Genomic DNA, 18,469 nt, shown 5'->3' with positions numbered 1-18,469 from the left:
GTGCCTCCCGGAGGAGGCCCCAGTCGTCCAGGGATCGAACCTGCAACCCAGGTACGAGTGCCCTTGACCGGAATCAAATCCATGGCCCTTCAGTGAGAGGGCCGATGCTCTTACCACTAAGCCACACTGGCCAGGGCAGAGGCTATTGTTTTACGTAAAGTTCCTCAAGGGAAATGTATCAGCAGAGAAAGTAAGAAAGACAGGGAGGGAGGAAGTGCTAAGACCTCGACCATGACCCTCCGTGATGTGATAAGCAGCCAGCAGCCGGGCACCTTAACAGAGGCGGTGGCCCCTCAGCGTGATCAGCCCTGAGCCACTGGCGACATACGTGGCCTCGTGTGTGTGAGCCCCTCGGGCTCGCCTGGACGCTGTGAACAGACCTGGCCTGGGAGCTGCTGGGGGCACTTACATTTGCACTGGGATTGCTTCCACTAACACAGACGACGTCCTGCGTTTGAATTGTCAGTACCTCTTTTGTCAGCTTCAGCCGGACGTCATGGGCATTTCCAGACACTTGGTCATGCAACAAGGCTATGCCGGTCTTCGTCTGCAGACACAAAGCAGAAACAACGGCAGGTGTGAGGGCCCACACTGCAGGCTGCTCCTGTTCGACAGCTTCCTGAACACACCTGCGCACAGGCCAGGCAGCCACCGGGGCGGCACCCACCAGGCTCCGCAGCTGGACAGCAGGCAGGACCTCTGTCCCCAGCCGCTCAGAGCCCTCAGGGCGGGTGGTTGGGCCAGGTGTGCGGACCAGAACCTGGAAGGACAGGAAAGGGATGCTTCCCACGGTCACACTTGATCCAGAAAAGCAGCCGTGTTTGTGCTAAAGGAGGCAAACCTGAGGGGTATGTCGAAACGGCACCCTGGCTCCCTTTCCTGCGACACACACAAAGCCCGGCCCCTGCACCGCGGCCCCTCATGTCCCCGTTCTCTCCCCAGGCTTCTCCGGGTCACCACGGAGCCCAGCTCTCCCTCTCCACCTGCCAGTCACTGGGACAGGCCAGCCCAGGCCCCACCACGCCGGGCAACTTGATCTCCACCCTTCCTGCCGAGGGGGCTGCACCTGCTCCCAGATCTGTCGCATTAATGACCCGGACACGAACCTCCACTGCTGCTCTGGGGCCCTGACCTCCACGCCGGCCATGGCACCAGCTGCGTGTTAGCACCTCCCAACACCCCTTCCAACGTCTCACATGCTACCTACACGTGCACACATATGTACGCACAAACACATGCCCGTGCACACAAACACATGTACATACACACATGTACACGGACATACAACAACACAGCACCTATGTCAATGCTGTGGCGAGGGCAGCAATACAGGTTCTGGCTCACACAGGCCGAGGCTGCAGTTGCAAACCTGGAACCCAAAGAGCAAAAGCCAAAGGCCGACCACTAGGATCTCAGGCCGTGTCTGCACAGGGTGTCATCTGGGTGTGGTGTCAGAGGTCACTGTCCACTTTGTAATAAATGCACTTTCCTCCAGCAGGACTGGGAGCCCCTGTGGGGAAACGCGAGGCTCGGCGGCTGCCTGCTTCCTATTCGGGATTCACGGGGATGTTTACAAACATGCTCAGAGGCGGACGCTGACTGAGTGACGATCCTGTGAGGGGCCGTGATGTCATGAGGGGTGACAGCCGCAGGCAGGGCTGTGGCCGCTGTGGATCGGGGCAGTGGGGTGCTCTGGGGGCCCTGGGTCTGCTGATGAAGAGAGGGGCCCAGGAACACAGCGTCAGCACCCTGGACAGCAGAAGGAGAGGCCACACCCAGGGGTTGTCACCCAAGGGAGCCAGGGGACAAGGCTGATCCTGTACTTGGTCCTTTAGCACAAGAAATGTTTTTACTTTTAAAAAGGTGCAGTCATGATCCATCTACATCAACATGTAAAATACACTCACACACAGTATTCATTTCAGCTCATTCATCTCTCCAACCAAGTGCCATTTCCAGCAGTTAGTGGTCTCGGAGGTGAAGTTGTCTCTGCCCCGGGGACTTACTTTTAAAGTAAGTTTTAAAAAGAGAACAGCTTTCAGGAAAAAGGTCAAGAAAAGCACGTTGGGGCTGCCACTAGTCAAGCCCAGGGTTAAACCTCATTAAACAGGTACAACGCCAGCCGATGGGAGGAGCGGGCGCAGTGCAGGCCCAGCCCAGTGTGCCCTTAACATGCTTCCCTGGAGGGGTCACCTGTTTATTCGGAAATAAGCACATTTTCCTCACTGAACTGTTGACACGTGTGAGTTAAAGAAGGAATATCATCTACTGAGAGAAACTTAATAAAAAGCTATGAAACTGCACAGAGCAGGGGGAGTTCCAGTGAACCAAGGCCTAGCCCACACAGGACGAGGGGCGGGAGGACCAGTTTTTTGTTCAGTCCAGTTTTAGCCACACAGCGGGGGCACCTTACATGGTTCTCCACAACAGAGTCCAAATTTCTGCTGTCCCTTGACCTTGGTCTCCTCGGCCTCTCCAGCAGTAAAGATCATGTGGACCACCCCCAACAGACGGCATTCATTCTGTGCACGGCCTAACGGACACCATGAGGTTTCAATTACTTTTATAATATGTGAAAAACAAAGTGTCTATAGAGAGCAGAGTGATGTCATAGAAAAAGCCTCGATGACAACCAAATTAATCCAGTTCTGTCACGTGTTGGCTGCACCCGTTTGGACAATCGACCTCACTTCTCTCGCCACTGTTTACTGATATGCAAAGTTAGGTAGTTTCATCCCTTGCAGGATGACACAGGGAGTGAATTAGATGGTAAAGTGGTGCTGGGGGAGGGGGGATACCCACTGCAGCCCAAACACCCCCCAAACAAGGCTCAGAGACGGGGCTTTGTGAAGACAGCTGAGGGACCCCCGCCAGTCCTCCCGTTTGCCCTCCCTTGTCAGACAGCCCTGCACCCCACCAAGGTCCCGACCACCTCTCAGCTGCCACAGCTCCTCTGCTCCCTTCCACCCGAGCATGGCATTGTCCCATCCCTGTCACCCGCTGCCATCTCAGACACGCTCCCTCTGCCAGGCAGCTGTGATCCCCAGGGGCACAGACCATATGTGCTATAACTTGAGCATTTGCCGAAGCACCTGCCACAAGGTTAAGCACATTTCAAAAACGTGTCAGATAACTATTTGTTAAATATATGTTACAATAATATAATGCATCACTCACTAATGGAGCAGCTACAAAGTAATGTTTCAATTTTAATTTAAAGGTATCAGTGAGGGGAAAGCTATTGTATTCTGGGGAAATCTGTAAACTTTGCCCCTAGACATGCACCCCGAAAGTGCTGTGCATCCTGGTTTCCCCAGCATGTTTCGTCTCTCAGGAATGCCAGGGACATCTTCAAACAACACGATCTGTGCTGTAATTAGAATAGTGACACGTTCTGTCTTCTCCACTGAGAGCAAACGCGCCATTTGAGGAAGGAAAAGCATCCCACAGGCTAATCAACAATCTTCCGGACAGGTTGTCAGGGTGTACAGGCTACTTAAAACCCCTCAGCCTGAGGTTCCTCCCCACCTCACCCCGAGCCCTCGGACATCGCCCTGCCTTTCTCCACCGGCGTGGGATCTGCCACAACACGTGCTACGTGCTGGCTTCCTGCAGAAAACTAGTTAACTGTTCAAATTTGCACCATCTGCTGATGAGTGTAGGTCAACTCAGGTAAAGGGCCATCTTTACAAACATTCAAAACGAAAAAAGAAGCTGGATCCCATGTGACATTTCCTCTTGATCGAAGGGTAATTACCTTCATCCCTCCACCCAAAACAGCCCTGTGAGAGCCGGGAGGGGAGCAGCTGCAGGTCCCAGAGGGGCTGCCAGGTGGGAGTGCAAACGTCCCCCACTCGCCCCAGGCCCCACCCCAGGGCCGGGAGGAAGAGGGACACGTGGCAAATATGAAATTCTGTAATCCCAATGTCCATGTCCCCCACATACACATTTTTACTGTTATTTGCAGAGCAATATCTTATGTCTATTTTACACAAGATATATACTATATAACATACACACCCAGAAACAATAAAAACAGATAAATAAAAAGCACTTCCTCTCTTTCTCTCTCCTCTTCCGAGCTTTGCGTCTCAGAAAAGAATGAACTGGTTGGGCGTCTGAACACAACACTTTCCTTCATCTATTTTCCCTCCCCATCTAGGAAGCGGTGATAATACTTGCCCACCTCGGTATTTATAACTCTCGTGAGCAAAATTAAGGTAAGTAGTTATGAGGATTCATGACAAACAGCAACACCTGGGCTGCTGAGGGGGGTCCCACAGAGAAGGACCATCGACCCAGCCGGGGTCAAGCGTTCCTATAACCTGAGCCGTGGAGAAGCCGCCTTCCCCACTGAAGTTCTGAGAGACCAGCCACGGGAAGTCAGCTTCTCTCTCAAAATCAAACCATTCTACAGGTATCCTCTGACATCAAACAACAGCCCTGGCTGGCAGTGCTTTGGGGCTGGTAGGTGCCCGTCTGGGCGTGGACCAGCACTGCGAGAGCTGGAGCTCGATTCCGGGACAGGTGGGCAAAGGTTACCTGCCCTGCCCAGGTCTCAAGTCCAGAGCCTGGTTTCCTACTTCCTAGAAATGAACTCCGTGCAAAAAAGGCACATCCACCAGCTCACACAGATGGTTTTATTTCAGAAGAAAGAAGAAAGATCTTAATTACAGAAGTTTCTCTAGAATGAAACACTTTCTCGCCAGTTTCCACATTTGCCCCAAAAAGAGAGAAATAACACCCAACCAGTGTCTCTGCAATGAGAGCAGGCACACATGTCCCGGTAGAATTTATTTAGTGAAACCTGATACATAGTAATGAGGAAAAGGCAGCTATTCCTGGGGAGCTGGGCCTCTTCGCTTCAGGAGAGAGGTCTTTCTGCAGAGACCAGGCTGTCTAAGCGTGTGTGTGATTTAGATACAGTATCTGGTTCTCTGGCAACACTTGATGATTGGATTTTGTATCTTCACAAATTGAGGTGCCTGCTTTCAGAAAAAATGAACAACAGATCTCTCGGTAGGAAAACGACTATAATGTACTTCTGCTCAGAAAATCTACCGGCAAGCTGTGTGCCCACGACATCTCCTTTGTGCTGAAAACCTCCCGTGAAGGGAGCAATGGCTCCTGTCAATCCTCACAGTTCTGATAATAAAATCTCCACTCTGCAGGATAAAACACTCTCTGGACTTGCAGGCTGAAGACCTGGGTTTGAGAATGGAAAATGGGATGTTTTGCTTCCTATTGAGCTCGGCAGAGTCTTTGTTTGTCCCGTTACCATGACCTGTACTTTACCCAGGTGCCCTGCTGTCCCTCCCCACCCCTTGCCCAGGTACGATGATCTATCCAGCACCGCCCTTCACCCCACCCCACAGGGAAGGCGGTGCCCTCCCAGAGGCACTACAGCAGGACACTCTCAGCCAGGGGCACCCCAACAGCACAGCCCATAGCTAATGGATGGAGCCATTGGGTGAAGTATAATTATCTGAAGGGAAATCATGAAGGGTAATATTCAACAGGACAGAGATGAGATATAGAATAAATTCTTTTACCATGAACAGTTATCTGATTTGTAAAATGGATATTAAAGTGTACCTATTATAAAAATATAAAGATACAATTTTATTCAAACCCAAAATAGCTAATCATCAATATAAAATTCTCAAAAGAAAATCCAGAAATAGAACTTCCTCCTTGTTACCTTCAATTCTTTTTTTAAAAAAAAATGTTTGTATTGATTTCAGAGAGAGGAAGGGAGAGGAAGGGAGAGAGAGAGAAATATCAGTGATGAGAGTCATTGATCGGCTGCCTCCTGCACACCCCCTACTGGGGATCAAGCCCACAACCCGGGCATGTTCCCTGACCAGGAATCGAACTGTGACCTCCAGGTTCACAGGTCGATGCTCAACTGCTGAGCCACGCCAACTGGGCACATACCTTCAATTCTTAAACTACACAATAAAATATCTGCCCACTAAAAGCACTCATCCTAGAAATAAAATTTAATTCTTACATATGATTTGTTGTTTAAACTATTCTGCTTAAAATATAAATAACTAGTTACTTCCTGGGTACGAGAGGAATGTCTGCCTACTGGAGCTTGGGGGTCTAACTACAAATGCATGAAAAATAAATTAGTAAAATGAATGCTAACAAACATGATCACATTTATGATGCTGAATTTTAATATCCTATTTGATTGTACATAATAGTACAATTCAGTGCTGTGATAAATGATATCCAAATTCCAAGGGAATTTTGGTGCCTATCGAAATTAAACAGAGTTGATGTCAAAATGTCAATGGTATAGCCAGATTTATTCATTCACAATAAACATGACTGTCAGTAAGATGTCCGGGACTGCTAGGCCTGCGGGAGAGGGGATGACACAGCTGCTCTAGAAACTGTCGCAGGAGAGGAACCAAAGCTCAGCACCTTCCTCAGGTGAGGTCTCTGAGACTGAATTCCTTACATGCAAAAATACAACTTATGTTTTCTAAGTGTTTCCAACAGTACCCTCTAAGAGTGTCCTCTAAATAAGCAAAGAACCCTAATATTTGCTTAACTGAAACATAGATAATTATTAATATTTATAGGATCTAAAACTGTAGACTCCTTAGGAAACAGAAACTATTTCACCCAATAATTTTAATTGAAAAATCACAGCACTTTTTAACAAAGTGCAGGAGGCAAAGGTGAAGGTTAGGGCTGCTGTGGTGAAGGCCGCAGGGTCCTGGGCTGCAGGGGTGCCCATGGGGCAGAGGTGGCCCTGGGCAGGGGTGGTGGAAGGCCTGCGGGGAGGGATGGCCCTGGGGCAGGGGTGGCTGTGAGGCCTGGGGAGGGGCTGGGTCGGGAGCAGGCAGGCTTAGGATCCAGCACAGAAATAGAAGGGATAAGCCATCCTCCTGAGCCTCACAGCAGCGTCAGGTGGACCCGGGAAAAGTGATGCCTAGTGTTCACTGAAAATAATCCAAAATCTATCCAGATCTAGACTCTGAATGACAATATGTAGTAGCCAATTGGTCACTAACGAAAGGTGCACACCAGTTTAAAATGCAAATACATTTTCTATGAAATTCTCATGCATTTCCCCCCCAAAGGCTTTTTTTAACCTTCCTTGTTTCATCTCAAAAAAATTCCTGTAGGTTCTAACTAAATAGCGAGTTTCTCAGGGCATTGGGATCAAAAATTCAAAGTGACCTTCAGGACCCGCACTGTGCCTTCTTCAGGTAAAAAAGGAGGCAGGGAATGCCGCTTCCCCGGCCACCCGAGGTGTCCAGGTTCCCCTGACCTGGGTCCGGCCTCCACGCCCATGAACACTCAGCAAGCACGGTGCGGGCGAGGGACACAGGCAGGAGCCCTGCGGGGCCCCCTTTCAGCTCATCCAGAACTCACTCCAGGTGCCTGATGCTACCAGGCACTGCCTATGCTGACAGGTAAGCTCACACCACCTGCTTTAACAATTCTGGGCGAGGGAAGGAATGCCAGTCCTCAGGGTTTGAGGCAGCCGGATCTGGGGGACGGCACGAGCCGTGTGGGTGACACCTGTTCTCTGACAGACAAACACGGAAGGAAGGAAAACTGGGTTTCGGGATTGAGGTTATGACGCTGATTTTGGAAACGTGAGCGCAACTGCCAAGTAGGACACAGACACAGACGTCGGAGTTGAGTGGCTGAAGGCCCAGCCCGGGGCCAGGGTGGACGGTGACCATGTAAACCACAGAGGAGGGTGAGGAGACCAGGATACAAGTGGGAAAAGCAGAGAAGGTTCAACGGGAGCTGTGTGCACTGCACCTCTGAGAGGCAGGGTCAGGTCCGTTCCCTGGAGACGAAAGAGAGGAGCAGAGGTGGGCCGGCTGAGGCACGCCCGGGTGGGCACAGGCAGGCCTGTGGATGGGGACACTGGGGCTGTGGTGTCTCAAGGACAGAGGCCAAGGGCAGAATGCAGGTGACTAGGCGGTGACCAGGTGGAGTCAGAGCTCCAGGTGAGTCAGAGCTCCAGGTGCAAACCCAGAGGGAAAGATCTCAGGAAATGGGCCAATATACCCACTTAACAGGTAAGGGAACTGGGGTGAAAAAGTATTCACTTATTCGTCTCACTCAGCACAGGATCTCCTCCTTCCATCCCAATTATAAAGCAGCTAAATGTCTTCAATTGTAACTCTTGTCTTTGATGGAATGTGTTTCTTTGCTAGAATATACTTCAAGGCCACCCCTCCCATCAGCCTCTCAGTGTGTCTCATGGGACATCTTGGGAAGTGGAACTGAATTAAATGAAACATAAAACCACATCTACATTTACGTATTTACTCAGACACGTGGATATAAAAGGCTGTTGCTTGGCATATGTTGTTTGGGAAACAAGGCAACTTTACCACCGATATTTTCAATAAATAGGCACACTTTTCTATCTTGGATCTTGTTACAATGTTCAGTGGTGAACATATATCTCCTGACCGTTCCCCACTTTAAAACAAAGACATCTTGGTTATGATGTCACAGACAGTGCCAGAAACTCCAGCTCTGAAATCTAAGATGAGTCAGCAAGGATGAGAAACGTGTCCCGAAAGCATAAGACAAATGGACACGCAGTTTGTCACCTCTGTAAGAGACACCTGAGTGTCTCCACTACAATCACACACTTAAAATGACCCAACACCCTCCCACAGGAGACCGCACGTCTTTGCCTCAAGCCGTTTAATGCTTCCAGCCCCTCCCTCTGAAGCAGTTTTTATTCAAAATCAGAAAACGTGCTCTCAGTACAAATCGAACACAGATGCAGGACACATGGTAGGGATGGCTCTGCACCAGCGGCTTTCAGCCCAGGACTACAGGGCCGGTCAGCACACAGGCACCTGAGGCGCTTAACCTGGCAGCCGTACAGGGTATGAAACAGCTGCCCAAGAGAGACTCCTGTGCTGCACGAGAGATGTTTACATTTGGCCAGATCCCCATTATTAAAACCAGCAGTCATTATAAACAATGTGTCGTATTTTTTTTACTTTAGGAAAAAAATATTTATCACTAGAAATATAATGGGTTTAAAACTTTGTGTCATTTTTCTAATTAGAGCACTAAGTTGTCTTCCTTAACTGAAATGATTACATGATTATGCAAATTCAGTGATATCATGGATAGTCACTAATGAGAAAATGAACAATCCTGCATGGCTGTCCACACCCCAGTCGCCTAAGTAAACATGAACGGCCGTGAAAGGCTCACAGGGCGTCAGCACATAGGGCCATTTTCCACCAGATATTTAAGCCGTGAGTGTATGCTGCAACTGTTCGTGTTTTAAAGACAGGTGTGTGAACAGAATACTTAACAGATTCATTTAAAATAAGTAGGAATCTGAACCTTCCCACCCACTGGAGTTCAACAGGGGCACACTGAGCACATTATTTCTGAAAACAAAGTTATCCTAGTTCTTAGCATGTTCTGAGTTGTTATTCTAACATTCGGCCTCCAAAGCTGACAAAACTTCGTTACAGATGGATACAAGTCACACAGGTCGTACCATACAAGCAAGGCTCTTGTTACAAAGAAGCACAACCATCCTGCAGCAAACTGGCAAACAGAGCCACCCGCTGGGCCCTCCGGAGCCGGTGCTCACGGGAATCAGCAGTCCGCACACGGAGAGCATTTGTTGGAGGCCCTGCAGTTGGTATCTTTTTAAAAAACTGAAGTGACTGCCAATAACTCATCAGCTGGGTTAATTCTGCAGAATGATAAATCCACTGCAATTCTTCCACTATAATCACAGTGATTACAAACAAGACTTGTTGCAAGAGCGCCTCAAGCCGATGTACAATTCCTGGCCATGGGAGGGCATCGTTTCAAAATTCAAAGCAGCATTTTATAAATTCTGTCACTCGGGCGTCTCTGCTCCCTCACGCAGGCATCTGCTTCCAGTGACCACCAGCACATCCTCCAGGTGCAATGACCACCTGCAATAGCTGGGTCCACACTACAAAGCACTTTATAAAATAAGCACGGACTTTACATGGGATTTAATGTTACGATTTTGTGGTACTATCCAGAGTGGTAAAATTGATGGAGGAGGCATCTACCTGCACGCAGATTTTGAAAAAAATCTCTATACCCTAGCTGAGGAGCATTATGACAACAGGAATGTATTAAAAGCCCTCCACCTGCTGAAGTCTGAGCATTTCTCAGTTCAACTGTGGACAGCTGAATGCATCCCTGGTTCACACTCAGGGAACTGGGGTCTGGGGCAGGGACCCCACCGTGGTTGGGGGTGGGAAGGGGGGTTCGCTGCGTTTGCAGGGGCCACCATGTACGTCTACTTAGTAGCAACCAGAAAATCAGTTATTTTCAAACTGCTTCTGGAACACTGGGCTGTGGGTGGCAACTTGACCGTTTCCAAGAACTTTTCATTAAGGTTTGTGCCAAGATCTCTGCTCTCCCTCAATCAATAGTTCGGTTTATTAAAAATAAGGGGAGGGAGTTGTTTGGGGTAGAGACTAGAAGAGACGTCAAAAACCGGTATTAGGAGCCCCAAGTTCCTGGCTCCGGAAGACTCCGGTAACACCTCCAGGTGGGCACCTCCAGGTGGGCATCTCAGAGACCCCGACCCGCCCGTCCCGTAGAGGACCCTGGAGCCACGCACACAAAGAAACCGGGGCGAACACCAGACCCCCGCTTCTGCAAAGCCAAAGCCCTGCGTTTCAACACCAGCCCTTCAGGACATGAAACAGTTCGGGGATGGGAGACGCAGCGGTCAGGGGAGCGTGCCCATTGCGCCCAGGGTCGCTGTGGAGACGAGCTGCCGGAGCCGCTCCGAGGGACAGGGAAAGGGGGCGCCAGGGAGGAGGGGGCGCCAGGGAAAGGGGGCGCCAGGGAGGAGGGGCGGGTGAGGAGGGGATTCAGGGGAGGAGGGGGCGGGGTGGGGGCGGGGTGCTCCAGGTGAGCAGGCTCCAGGTGAGCAGGGGGCTTGAGCCGAGGAGGCGGCTCAGGTGAGGAGGGGGCGGGCGCTGAGGCGGCTCCAGGTGGGAAGGCTCCCGGTGAGGAGGGGGCGATCTGAGCAGGGGGCGCGGGGAGGAAAGGGGGCCCCAGGCGAGGAGAGGAGCGGGGGGAGGTCTGCGGGCAGGGGAGGCGGGCGCGGAGGGCTCACTCACCCGCACGGGCACCAGCGGGCGGCCCGGGGGCCCGCGGGGGGCGGGGGCCGGGAGTCTGTTGCTGCTCATCGCCGCCCACGCGGCGGGGCCCGCGCTCGGAGCCGGGCGAGCTCAGCACCGGGGCCCCGCGCGAGCTCCCAGGGCCTCGCGGGCGCCGCGTCCGCGCCCCTCTCGGCCCCGGCTCGTTCGCGCGGGGCTGGCAGCTACCGAGGGGGCCGCGAGCCCCGCCCACCGCCCGAGAGCTCCGCCCACCGCCCGGAGCCCCGCCCACCGCCGCGAGCCCCGCCCCGCCCGGAGCCCCGCCCACGCGGCCCAGGTGGGGACCCGCGCGCAGGGCGGGGCCAGGGCGCCCGGAGGCCGGGGCGCGGGCTGCGCGGCGGAGGGGCTGCGGCTCCGGATCCTCTTCGGGGCCGAGCTGATCTGGGGGTCCACAGCGGGCACGCATCGGCCCCTCCTGACCCAGGGCGGTCCCAGCCCGGCTGCTGCTTTGCCCCCGCCCCTGGAGTGGCCCCGTCACACCGGAGCCCACGCGGGACCCGGGGCCTGCGGGTGGAGGAGCGCAGAGGCCTCGGCTCTCTCCGGTCCCCGCCCCCCCGCGTCCCTGGGGCGTCAGCCCCAACTTACTGGGCCCGCCGCTGGGGACGCGCTGGCCCGGCCTCTCCGGCCTCCATCCCCGGGCGCAGCCAGCTGTGGGCCGGTCCCCTCCATTCAGCTTCGCGCCCCCAGGACTCTCGGGACAGCAGCATGGGGTTGTGTCCTCCCGACTTCCATGCAAGTGGAAGTTAGCTGGGGGCGAATCTCGGGAAATAAAACCACAGGCTGCCAACCTCCTACAGAGAAGCAAGCGCCTATTTCCCTCCCTTTCCAGACCCGGTCGCCCCCGCGCCCCGCGCCCCTCGCCCCGCTCCCCTCGAGGCGGTCTCTGGTCTCCGCCAGCCCATCTCGGACCCGAGGCGCAGTTAAGGGACTTCCTCCGCCTCCCTGGGGCTTCAAGACCCAACTCAGAAAGACGGCCTGCCCTCAGCACGGCCCCTCGGGCCCTTCAGCCTCAGCCGTGACGTTTTCGATGAGTGGAGGCGGCCCCTCCATTTGGGGTTGTCCGAAGCCGCCTCATCGGGGTCAGCAGCACCACAGAGGGCACCTCAGTGTCATCGGACACGGTGCCAGCTCTTCCCGTTCTGCTGATAGTAACTAATCACTGGCTTGGCCACTGTAAAACTAGTCAATAAATGAGGGAACATATTTATTAACACATAACTGATTAATGAGTGTATTATTAAGTGATTAATATAAGCTTGCATTTGAACTATTGAATTCTACATGACAAGTCACCCTAAAATGCAGTGGCTTAAAATAACAGTAAGATTTATTGTCTCTCAGTTTCTGGGATCAGGCACCAGGATTGGCCGACCTCTGTGGTTCAGGCTCCCCCGTCTCAGGAGGCTGCAGTGGGCTGCCCGCCAGGACTGCCACCCTGGGCGGTGGGACTGAGCCTCCAGGGCCCCTCCGAGGTGCCTAACCCACCTGTGGGTGAGTAGGCTCTGGGTGCCCTCCTTGGGCCCCAGTCCTTCCTCACCTGTCCTCTCCGCAGGGCTCCGTGGGGTCCTCTGGCATGGTGGTCAGCGTCCCCAGAGCCACTAGTTAGAGGTCAGGCTGCCACGTCAGTGTGGCCTGGCCTCAGAGGCACCTTCATGACTTCCTCTGTGTAAACACTACAGGCCACGCAGAGCCACCTGGAGTCAGTGTGGGAGGGACAAGCCGCGGACCCCAGCAGGCATCTCCGGATCTCCAGAGTTCAGAGAGGAGGCTCATTGCCATAGTGAGGAATAAGTGGATATTTAAATAATCCATTGGTGATTGTTACGCAAATCAGTCATTACTATGATGGTTGCCAAACGATGATTTTATAATTTCACCTTTCTCCATGTGTTACTTGGCATTCTATACTACTTATTCATGCATTCATTTATATCAGTAGGAACATATAGTCTGGATTTCACTCGATGGGTTATATTCCGTTACTATTTACGTGCTCAAATTATGCCAGATTTGGCCAATTAGAGCCCCGTGAGCTGACTCCTGTGTCCTCCACCCGTCCCCATCATTCTCTAAGGACTTCCTCACTTTCTATCCGAGGCTCATTTTACGTTTTCTACTGCATTCTCAGAACCCGCCTTCTGTCCCAAGAGCCTCAATTCTTTTTAGTGGGGAATGATATTCAGAGGCTGGAATTTAAATGCTAAATGGACTGGTTGCTGCTGAGATAGTGATTTCCAGCTCCTCTTAGCAGATAGAGCTGGGGAAAATGGATACATGTATCTATCCTATCTCTGTACTTACTTGTCTATACATTGTTGCAAGCTTGTACCTACTCCTTCACTGGGAGCCACCCTGCGGGTCCATTCCAGGGCTCAGCTCTCCACAGCCCTGCCTCCTCCACTATCCTCAACTTACCTTTTAAATCAGCCCCTACCCTCCTACTTCTAATTAGCTCTCAAAACCTGAGCCTGCTACTGGACTTGGGCTCAGCTGGCCCCAAACACAGGCTCCTGTGAACCCCACCTCACCCCACACAGCCTGCCCAACCGTCTGGCCATCTGCCCTCTTGGGTTGGCGGGTTCCTCCTGGCGCCACCATCGACAGGCGGCTCTGAGGACAACTGGAGACCCGCACAGGACCCATACCTCTGCTGCAGTGTCATTTCTCCGGGGCCTGGTCCCTCCAGTCTGGGCCGCTCTGGTCTCTGGGAACTCCCAGATCTATGGGGCTGCAGACGGCGCTGGCCCGTGTATCCGCTGTCCGTAAAAGGGCAGCAGGTTCCTTGACCAAAAGTGTGGAGAAGGCTCACCTCAGGGTTCCCCTCCCTCCAGCATCTTCTCCCTGCAAGTTCAAAATGTATTGTTATTTCCAGCTTGTACACTTGCTCCTGTTCAGACGGATGGCCTAACGCAGGTTTCTCCATCATAGCTACAAGCCCAAAACTCGTCGTGATTTAAAAATGGTATTTGCTTCAAAAGGAGTATGTTTGAATCTCACATAATTTCTCTGTGTTGTCTAAACTGTGGAAATTCACTACAGAGTAAAAACACCTATTAATTATTTAAGAAAAATAACATTATTTATGATCATTTACCACACTCCTAATTTTCTGAATCTGATATGAACTAGAGGAATTATATCTAAAACTCACATGAACTATGCAGAAGGGCAGGTGTCACTCACTTTCCCCTCACTCTTTAGATAATGAATTTGAATTATTTCAAATACAAGTGGATTAATATTGTTTTGGAAATTTGTGGGTATTTATATGCTAAAGAGTTGAAATGAATGCTCTTTTTGAGACTTTTTTGGAAAAATGACATTGTCATGCTATAAAGGATGGGGTGATGCAACTAAGGTCCTGGCCCGAGAATGGATGCTGGCAGTGGTCAGTGAATTCCCAAAACTGTGTGTAGATACTTATGTCTTTTACCACTTGTAATTTTCAATATTTTTTTCAATCAGTCACACATTCAACAAGAATTGGTTGATTGCTAACCAGTGTCCAGATGCCTTGTTGGTGGTGGAGATGTGACCACAGGAGACCGCTGGGTCTCCCGGAGCTGAGCGGTGTGGATCTCTCATCTGAAATTACCACCTACCCCGGCGGACAGATGCACATGGTCTGTGACCCACTCAGGAAAACGTCCTTCACAAGTTAGGTGCTTGACACATGTGTGTCACATTTTTGAGAATGAATTAATGAACTCATAACTGATGTGTCACTGTATCCTTATCGGCGTAAGACTGTTGGAGAAGATATTAAAAATACCCACTGGGCTTGGGGATATTCAAATTTGCACCTGAGGTTTTAGAGTGGGCTCCAAATAGAAATAAGCCATGAATACATTTGGCCTGGACTCATAACCAAGTCCGCAAACCTTATTTTCAGTTATATAAGTGCACCGAGCCTCTGAGGAGAAAATTAGTTTCCGAACACAAATATACTTATTTTTTCATGGGCTGAAGAGGGATGGATAGAAATATTGGAGAAACGTTGTGTGATTCTCTCCAACGTTTGCCGTGATAAAAACAATGGTGAGGCTGGCTTCCCATCTAATACTTTCCCTTTTCAATAAGTGCGTTGGAAATGTATAAATTATATGAATTCTGAGAAGTCTGAATTTCTGACTGATTTCTTTTCCTATGGAAAATCATCTGTGCATCTCCAGGGCAGACGCACATTCTTGCAAACATGCAGGGTGTGTGCGCGAGTCCTGGGAATGGTATTTTGCATAGAAATCGTTTCCAACACGTCCGTCCACCTTGCTGTTTCTGAGGTTGACTTCGATGACGTTGAGCTCAGTGCGTTACCTCAGTGCTTCACAGAATTCCATCATCTCACTAGTCTAGTTTCCAGGTAAGTAAAGGATGACCCTTTAGCTTCTCTCTCACTTTCTGCCGCGTCAACAGCGCCGTGATGGGAACCCTTTCTGCCTGTCTCCTCCTGGGGTCCCGGGGGTGCCTGAAGCCAGCAAATGGCCTCACATTCACAAACTGCACAGGAGTCCTGGATGAAATCCACTACTATTGTTCCCCCTTCCTAATTTTTGTCACAGTTCATAAAACAGTTGCACTCTTCAGATCTGCCTCACACACAGGCCTTTGCTCACCCAGAGGTCGGCTCGCTGCTGCCGTCTGTCCAGACCGCTGTCCTCGGAGTTTCCCGTAACGGGAGCCGACCAGGAGAAGAGCCGGGCGACGGGCAGAGGATGGGAGACGCTGCGCAGATGGACTCCCTTTGCCTTTTCTGGAGCCCTGGTCGTCTCGTCCCATTTCACAGATGAGGCCACGACGCCGTGAGCGGGGCCCGGGGCCACGGTGTGTGACCGAGCCCACCCGTCTGTGCACCTGACGGAAGGAAGGTGCCTAATTCACGGAACTTTGATTTCAACGCCAAATTCATCTGCCTGCTTTGGAAATTGGTTACAAATGACTCATTTGTAAAAAGCCTGGTGTTGTCTGGAACACAAAAGTACATCAGTAAAGGCAGTTACTATAATTATCCAAAATTCGTCCATTGCTATGACAGTTAGTTGTATGATAGACCGTTGAGATGAATTTGGAAGATGGACTTGGAGTCCCGATGTGACTGAGACGCTGTGAGGTTCGTGTCCCTCCTCCGTAAAACAGATGCTCCCGCCCCTGAAAGTGGGCTGCAATGCTCTTTAAATCCATCCGCAGTGTTGCCGGAATTCCTACCTTGCCCAGGCGTGTCATTGTGCAGAACGGTAATTCTGCCCATTTGTGCTTCCATGAATTATAATTATGGAAACTCAGTGGAAAAGGGGGCCATTTGCTGCAGCGAAGATTAGCCTCTGGCGTACACAGTGCACATAGAAAACACCCGCTGGGCGTGAGACTGACAAGCCTGTTTTTGTAATGGGAACTCTGGCCCTGCGTTAGGCCTCCTCCCCTTCACGGAAACGGATCCTGACCCCATGGGAACAAAGGCTGCTTCCCAGGCCGGTGTCCACAGAGCAGCCTGTTCGCTGACACCACAGCTTGTAAGCAAAGCACAGCCCAGGCTCGGGTTAATCCGGGGGGCAACGCGCTCTCGTTGCCTGGTGATGTACATCGACCTTGATTTCAGTGTTGCCGTTTAGAAATCTTTTTATTTTTCATTTCCTTGCTTTAGACATTGGGAAAATAGAATGGGCTGTGCTGTGTTTGTCTTGAGATGCCGGATTATCCTGAAGCATGATTTATCTTTAACACGCTTCTCCCAGGCCAACTTTGAAAGGCTAAGGTGGGTGGAGGGGGCTGTTATTTCACTGCCTGGGGAGTCTTTCTGTTTGTTTCATTTTATATTTTTTATAATGGTCTGAGTCCAGCTGAAAGAACATAAAACAGGTAGTTATAGATTATAAAGTATACCTTTAACCTACACTGACATATTGCCCAAACTACAAATTAATGAGAAGAGATTTTTATTTGAAAAAAAAGCACGAATATAAAATGTCCAATCTATTTGTTCTGTAAATTGAGGATGCAAAATTTGGGATAAATCCAGGCTGGTGTCAAGAAATCCTCCCCCAGATACTGCATTTTAGGCTTCCTCCCACCTTCCATAGCCTCCTGTAAACGCTGTCAGGGAGCCTCGGAGTAAAAATGATGTTGCCTCAGTGTCAATCATGCGTGCACATGCATGTGCACACGCCAAGGCTCACATGCGCACAAGTGCACACTTACACACCCGCATGCCAATCCACACATGCACATACGCACCCAGCGTACACCACATGCACTCACCCACCACATGCACACACACACGCACACATGCTTACATACATGCATGCCAACATGCATGTGCACACATGTGCAAGTCATCTACTTCAGGCTCGAGGATGCCGATGCTCTGTTCTGGGCGGGCCTGGTGCCGAGGGCCTTGCTGCTGAGGGGGCAGGGGTGTGGAACCAGTCAGCTGGCACTGAGCCCAGCCAGGCCCTGAGTGTCACTGAGCCAGGGGACACGTTCAACTCCGATGTCTGCTGGGGAGCGGAGGCTCTGCTGGGCCCGAGACGTGAACCAGTCCTCCCCAAATCAGACGGTGGCCTGGGGTCTCTGAGATGATGGGCCAGCTGCTCTTTCTGGAAGAGCTGGGCCCCTTGTGAGCAACATTAACTCTGATCATGGACCCATTGGTTTCCCTGCTGCGAGGCCACTTCCTTTTTCTTTGTGATATTTTGGGGGAGATACTTGGAGGCCACAAAAAATTCTGTTAGTCGCCGAATTTAAACCCAATGCCTTCAGATTCAGAACACTGTACCATCAAAATGGGCAATTTTATGTAAACCTCCATCTCACTTTTGAACGTTTACATCAGTGCTTCTGACAATGAACCTGGTGGGTGCACTTTCACAACTTCATGCTTCAGAAGGGTTTTTATAGTGTTTACGTCAATCAGCTGTCATCGAGATCACCAGGACTGTCCCCCTCATTTACATCGACGTGGTCACTGTGAGCCAAGATCCCCTCCTGCAGTAACACCCGCGACTCTGAGACCTTCCTGCAGCCTCAGCTGACAAGACCAGCGCCGGGCTGTTTACAGAAAGCACAGAACCCAGGTAAACAGCCCTGGGAGCCTTCATCTCCTTGTGAGGCGAGAGAGCCACCCACGGGCATGTCCATGGCCAGACGGGACACCTTAAGAAGTCCAAGGGCAAAAGACATCCTAAAAAATTCATTTATTTTGCACCAAGGCTGTGATGTGGGGAATAAAACCATTTATCAGAAAGATTTCACCTTGTGAGGTGCGACCGCAGGCACCTGAGAACAATGACTACAGCTCG

The 18,469-nt window shown here is 51.2% G+C and overlaps 1 protein-coding gene across 1 annotated transcript in view; it reads right to left on the bottom strand.

Annotated features, from left to right (window-relative positions):
- The window catches only part of SNTG2 (syntrophin gamma 2), a 46,623-nt gene extending 35,416 nt beyond the window's left edge, over nt 1-11,207 (bottom strand). The window contains exons 1-2 of the mRNA XM_087823895.1: nt 11,139-11,207; nt 410-547 (exon numbers count right to left, since the gene is read on the bottom strand). Of these exons, the coding sequence (XP_087680021.1) occupies nt 410-547; nt 11,139-11,207 (207 nt within the window). The remainder of the gene's footprint in view (nt 1-409; nt 548-11,138) is intronic.
- Between the last annotated feature and the right edge of the window lie 7,262 nt (nt 11,208-18,469).

Source organism: Miniopterus natalensis, chromosome 13 (assembly GCF_054644295.1).
Source record: "Miniopterus natalensis isolate mMinNat1 chromosome 13, mMinNat1.hap1, whole genome shotgun sequence".
Classification (NCBI taxonomy): domain Eukaryota; kingdom Metazoa; phylum Chordata; class Mammalia; order Chiroptera; family Miniopteridae; genus Miniopterus; species Miniopterus natalensis.
The sequence above is the reverse complement of the archived record's forward strand: the minus strand, read 5'-3'. Positions and strand labels throughout refer to the sequence as shown.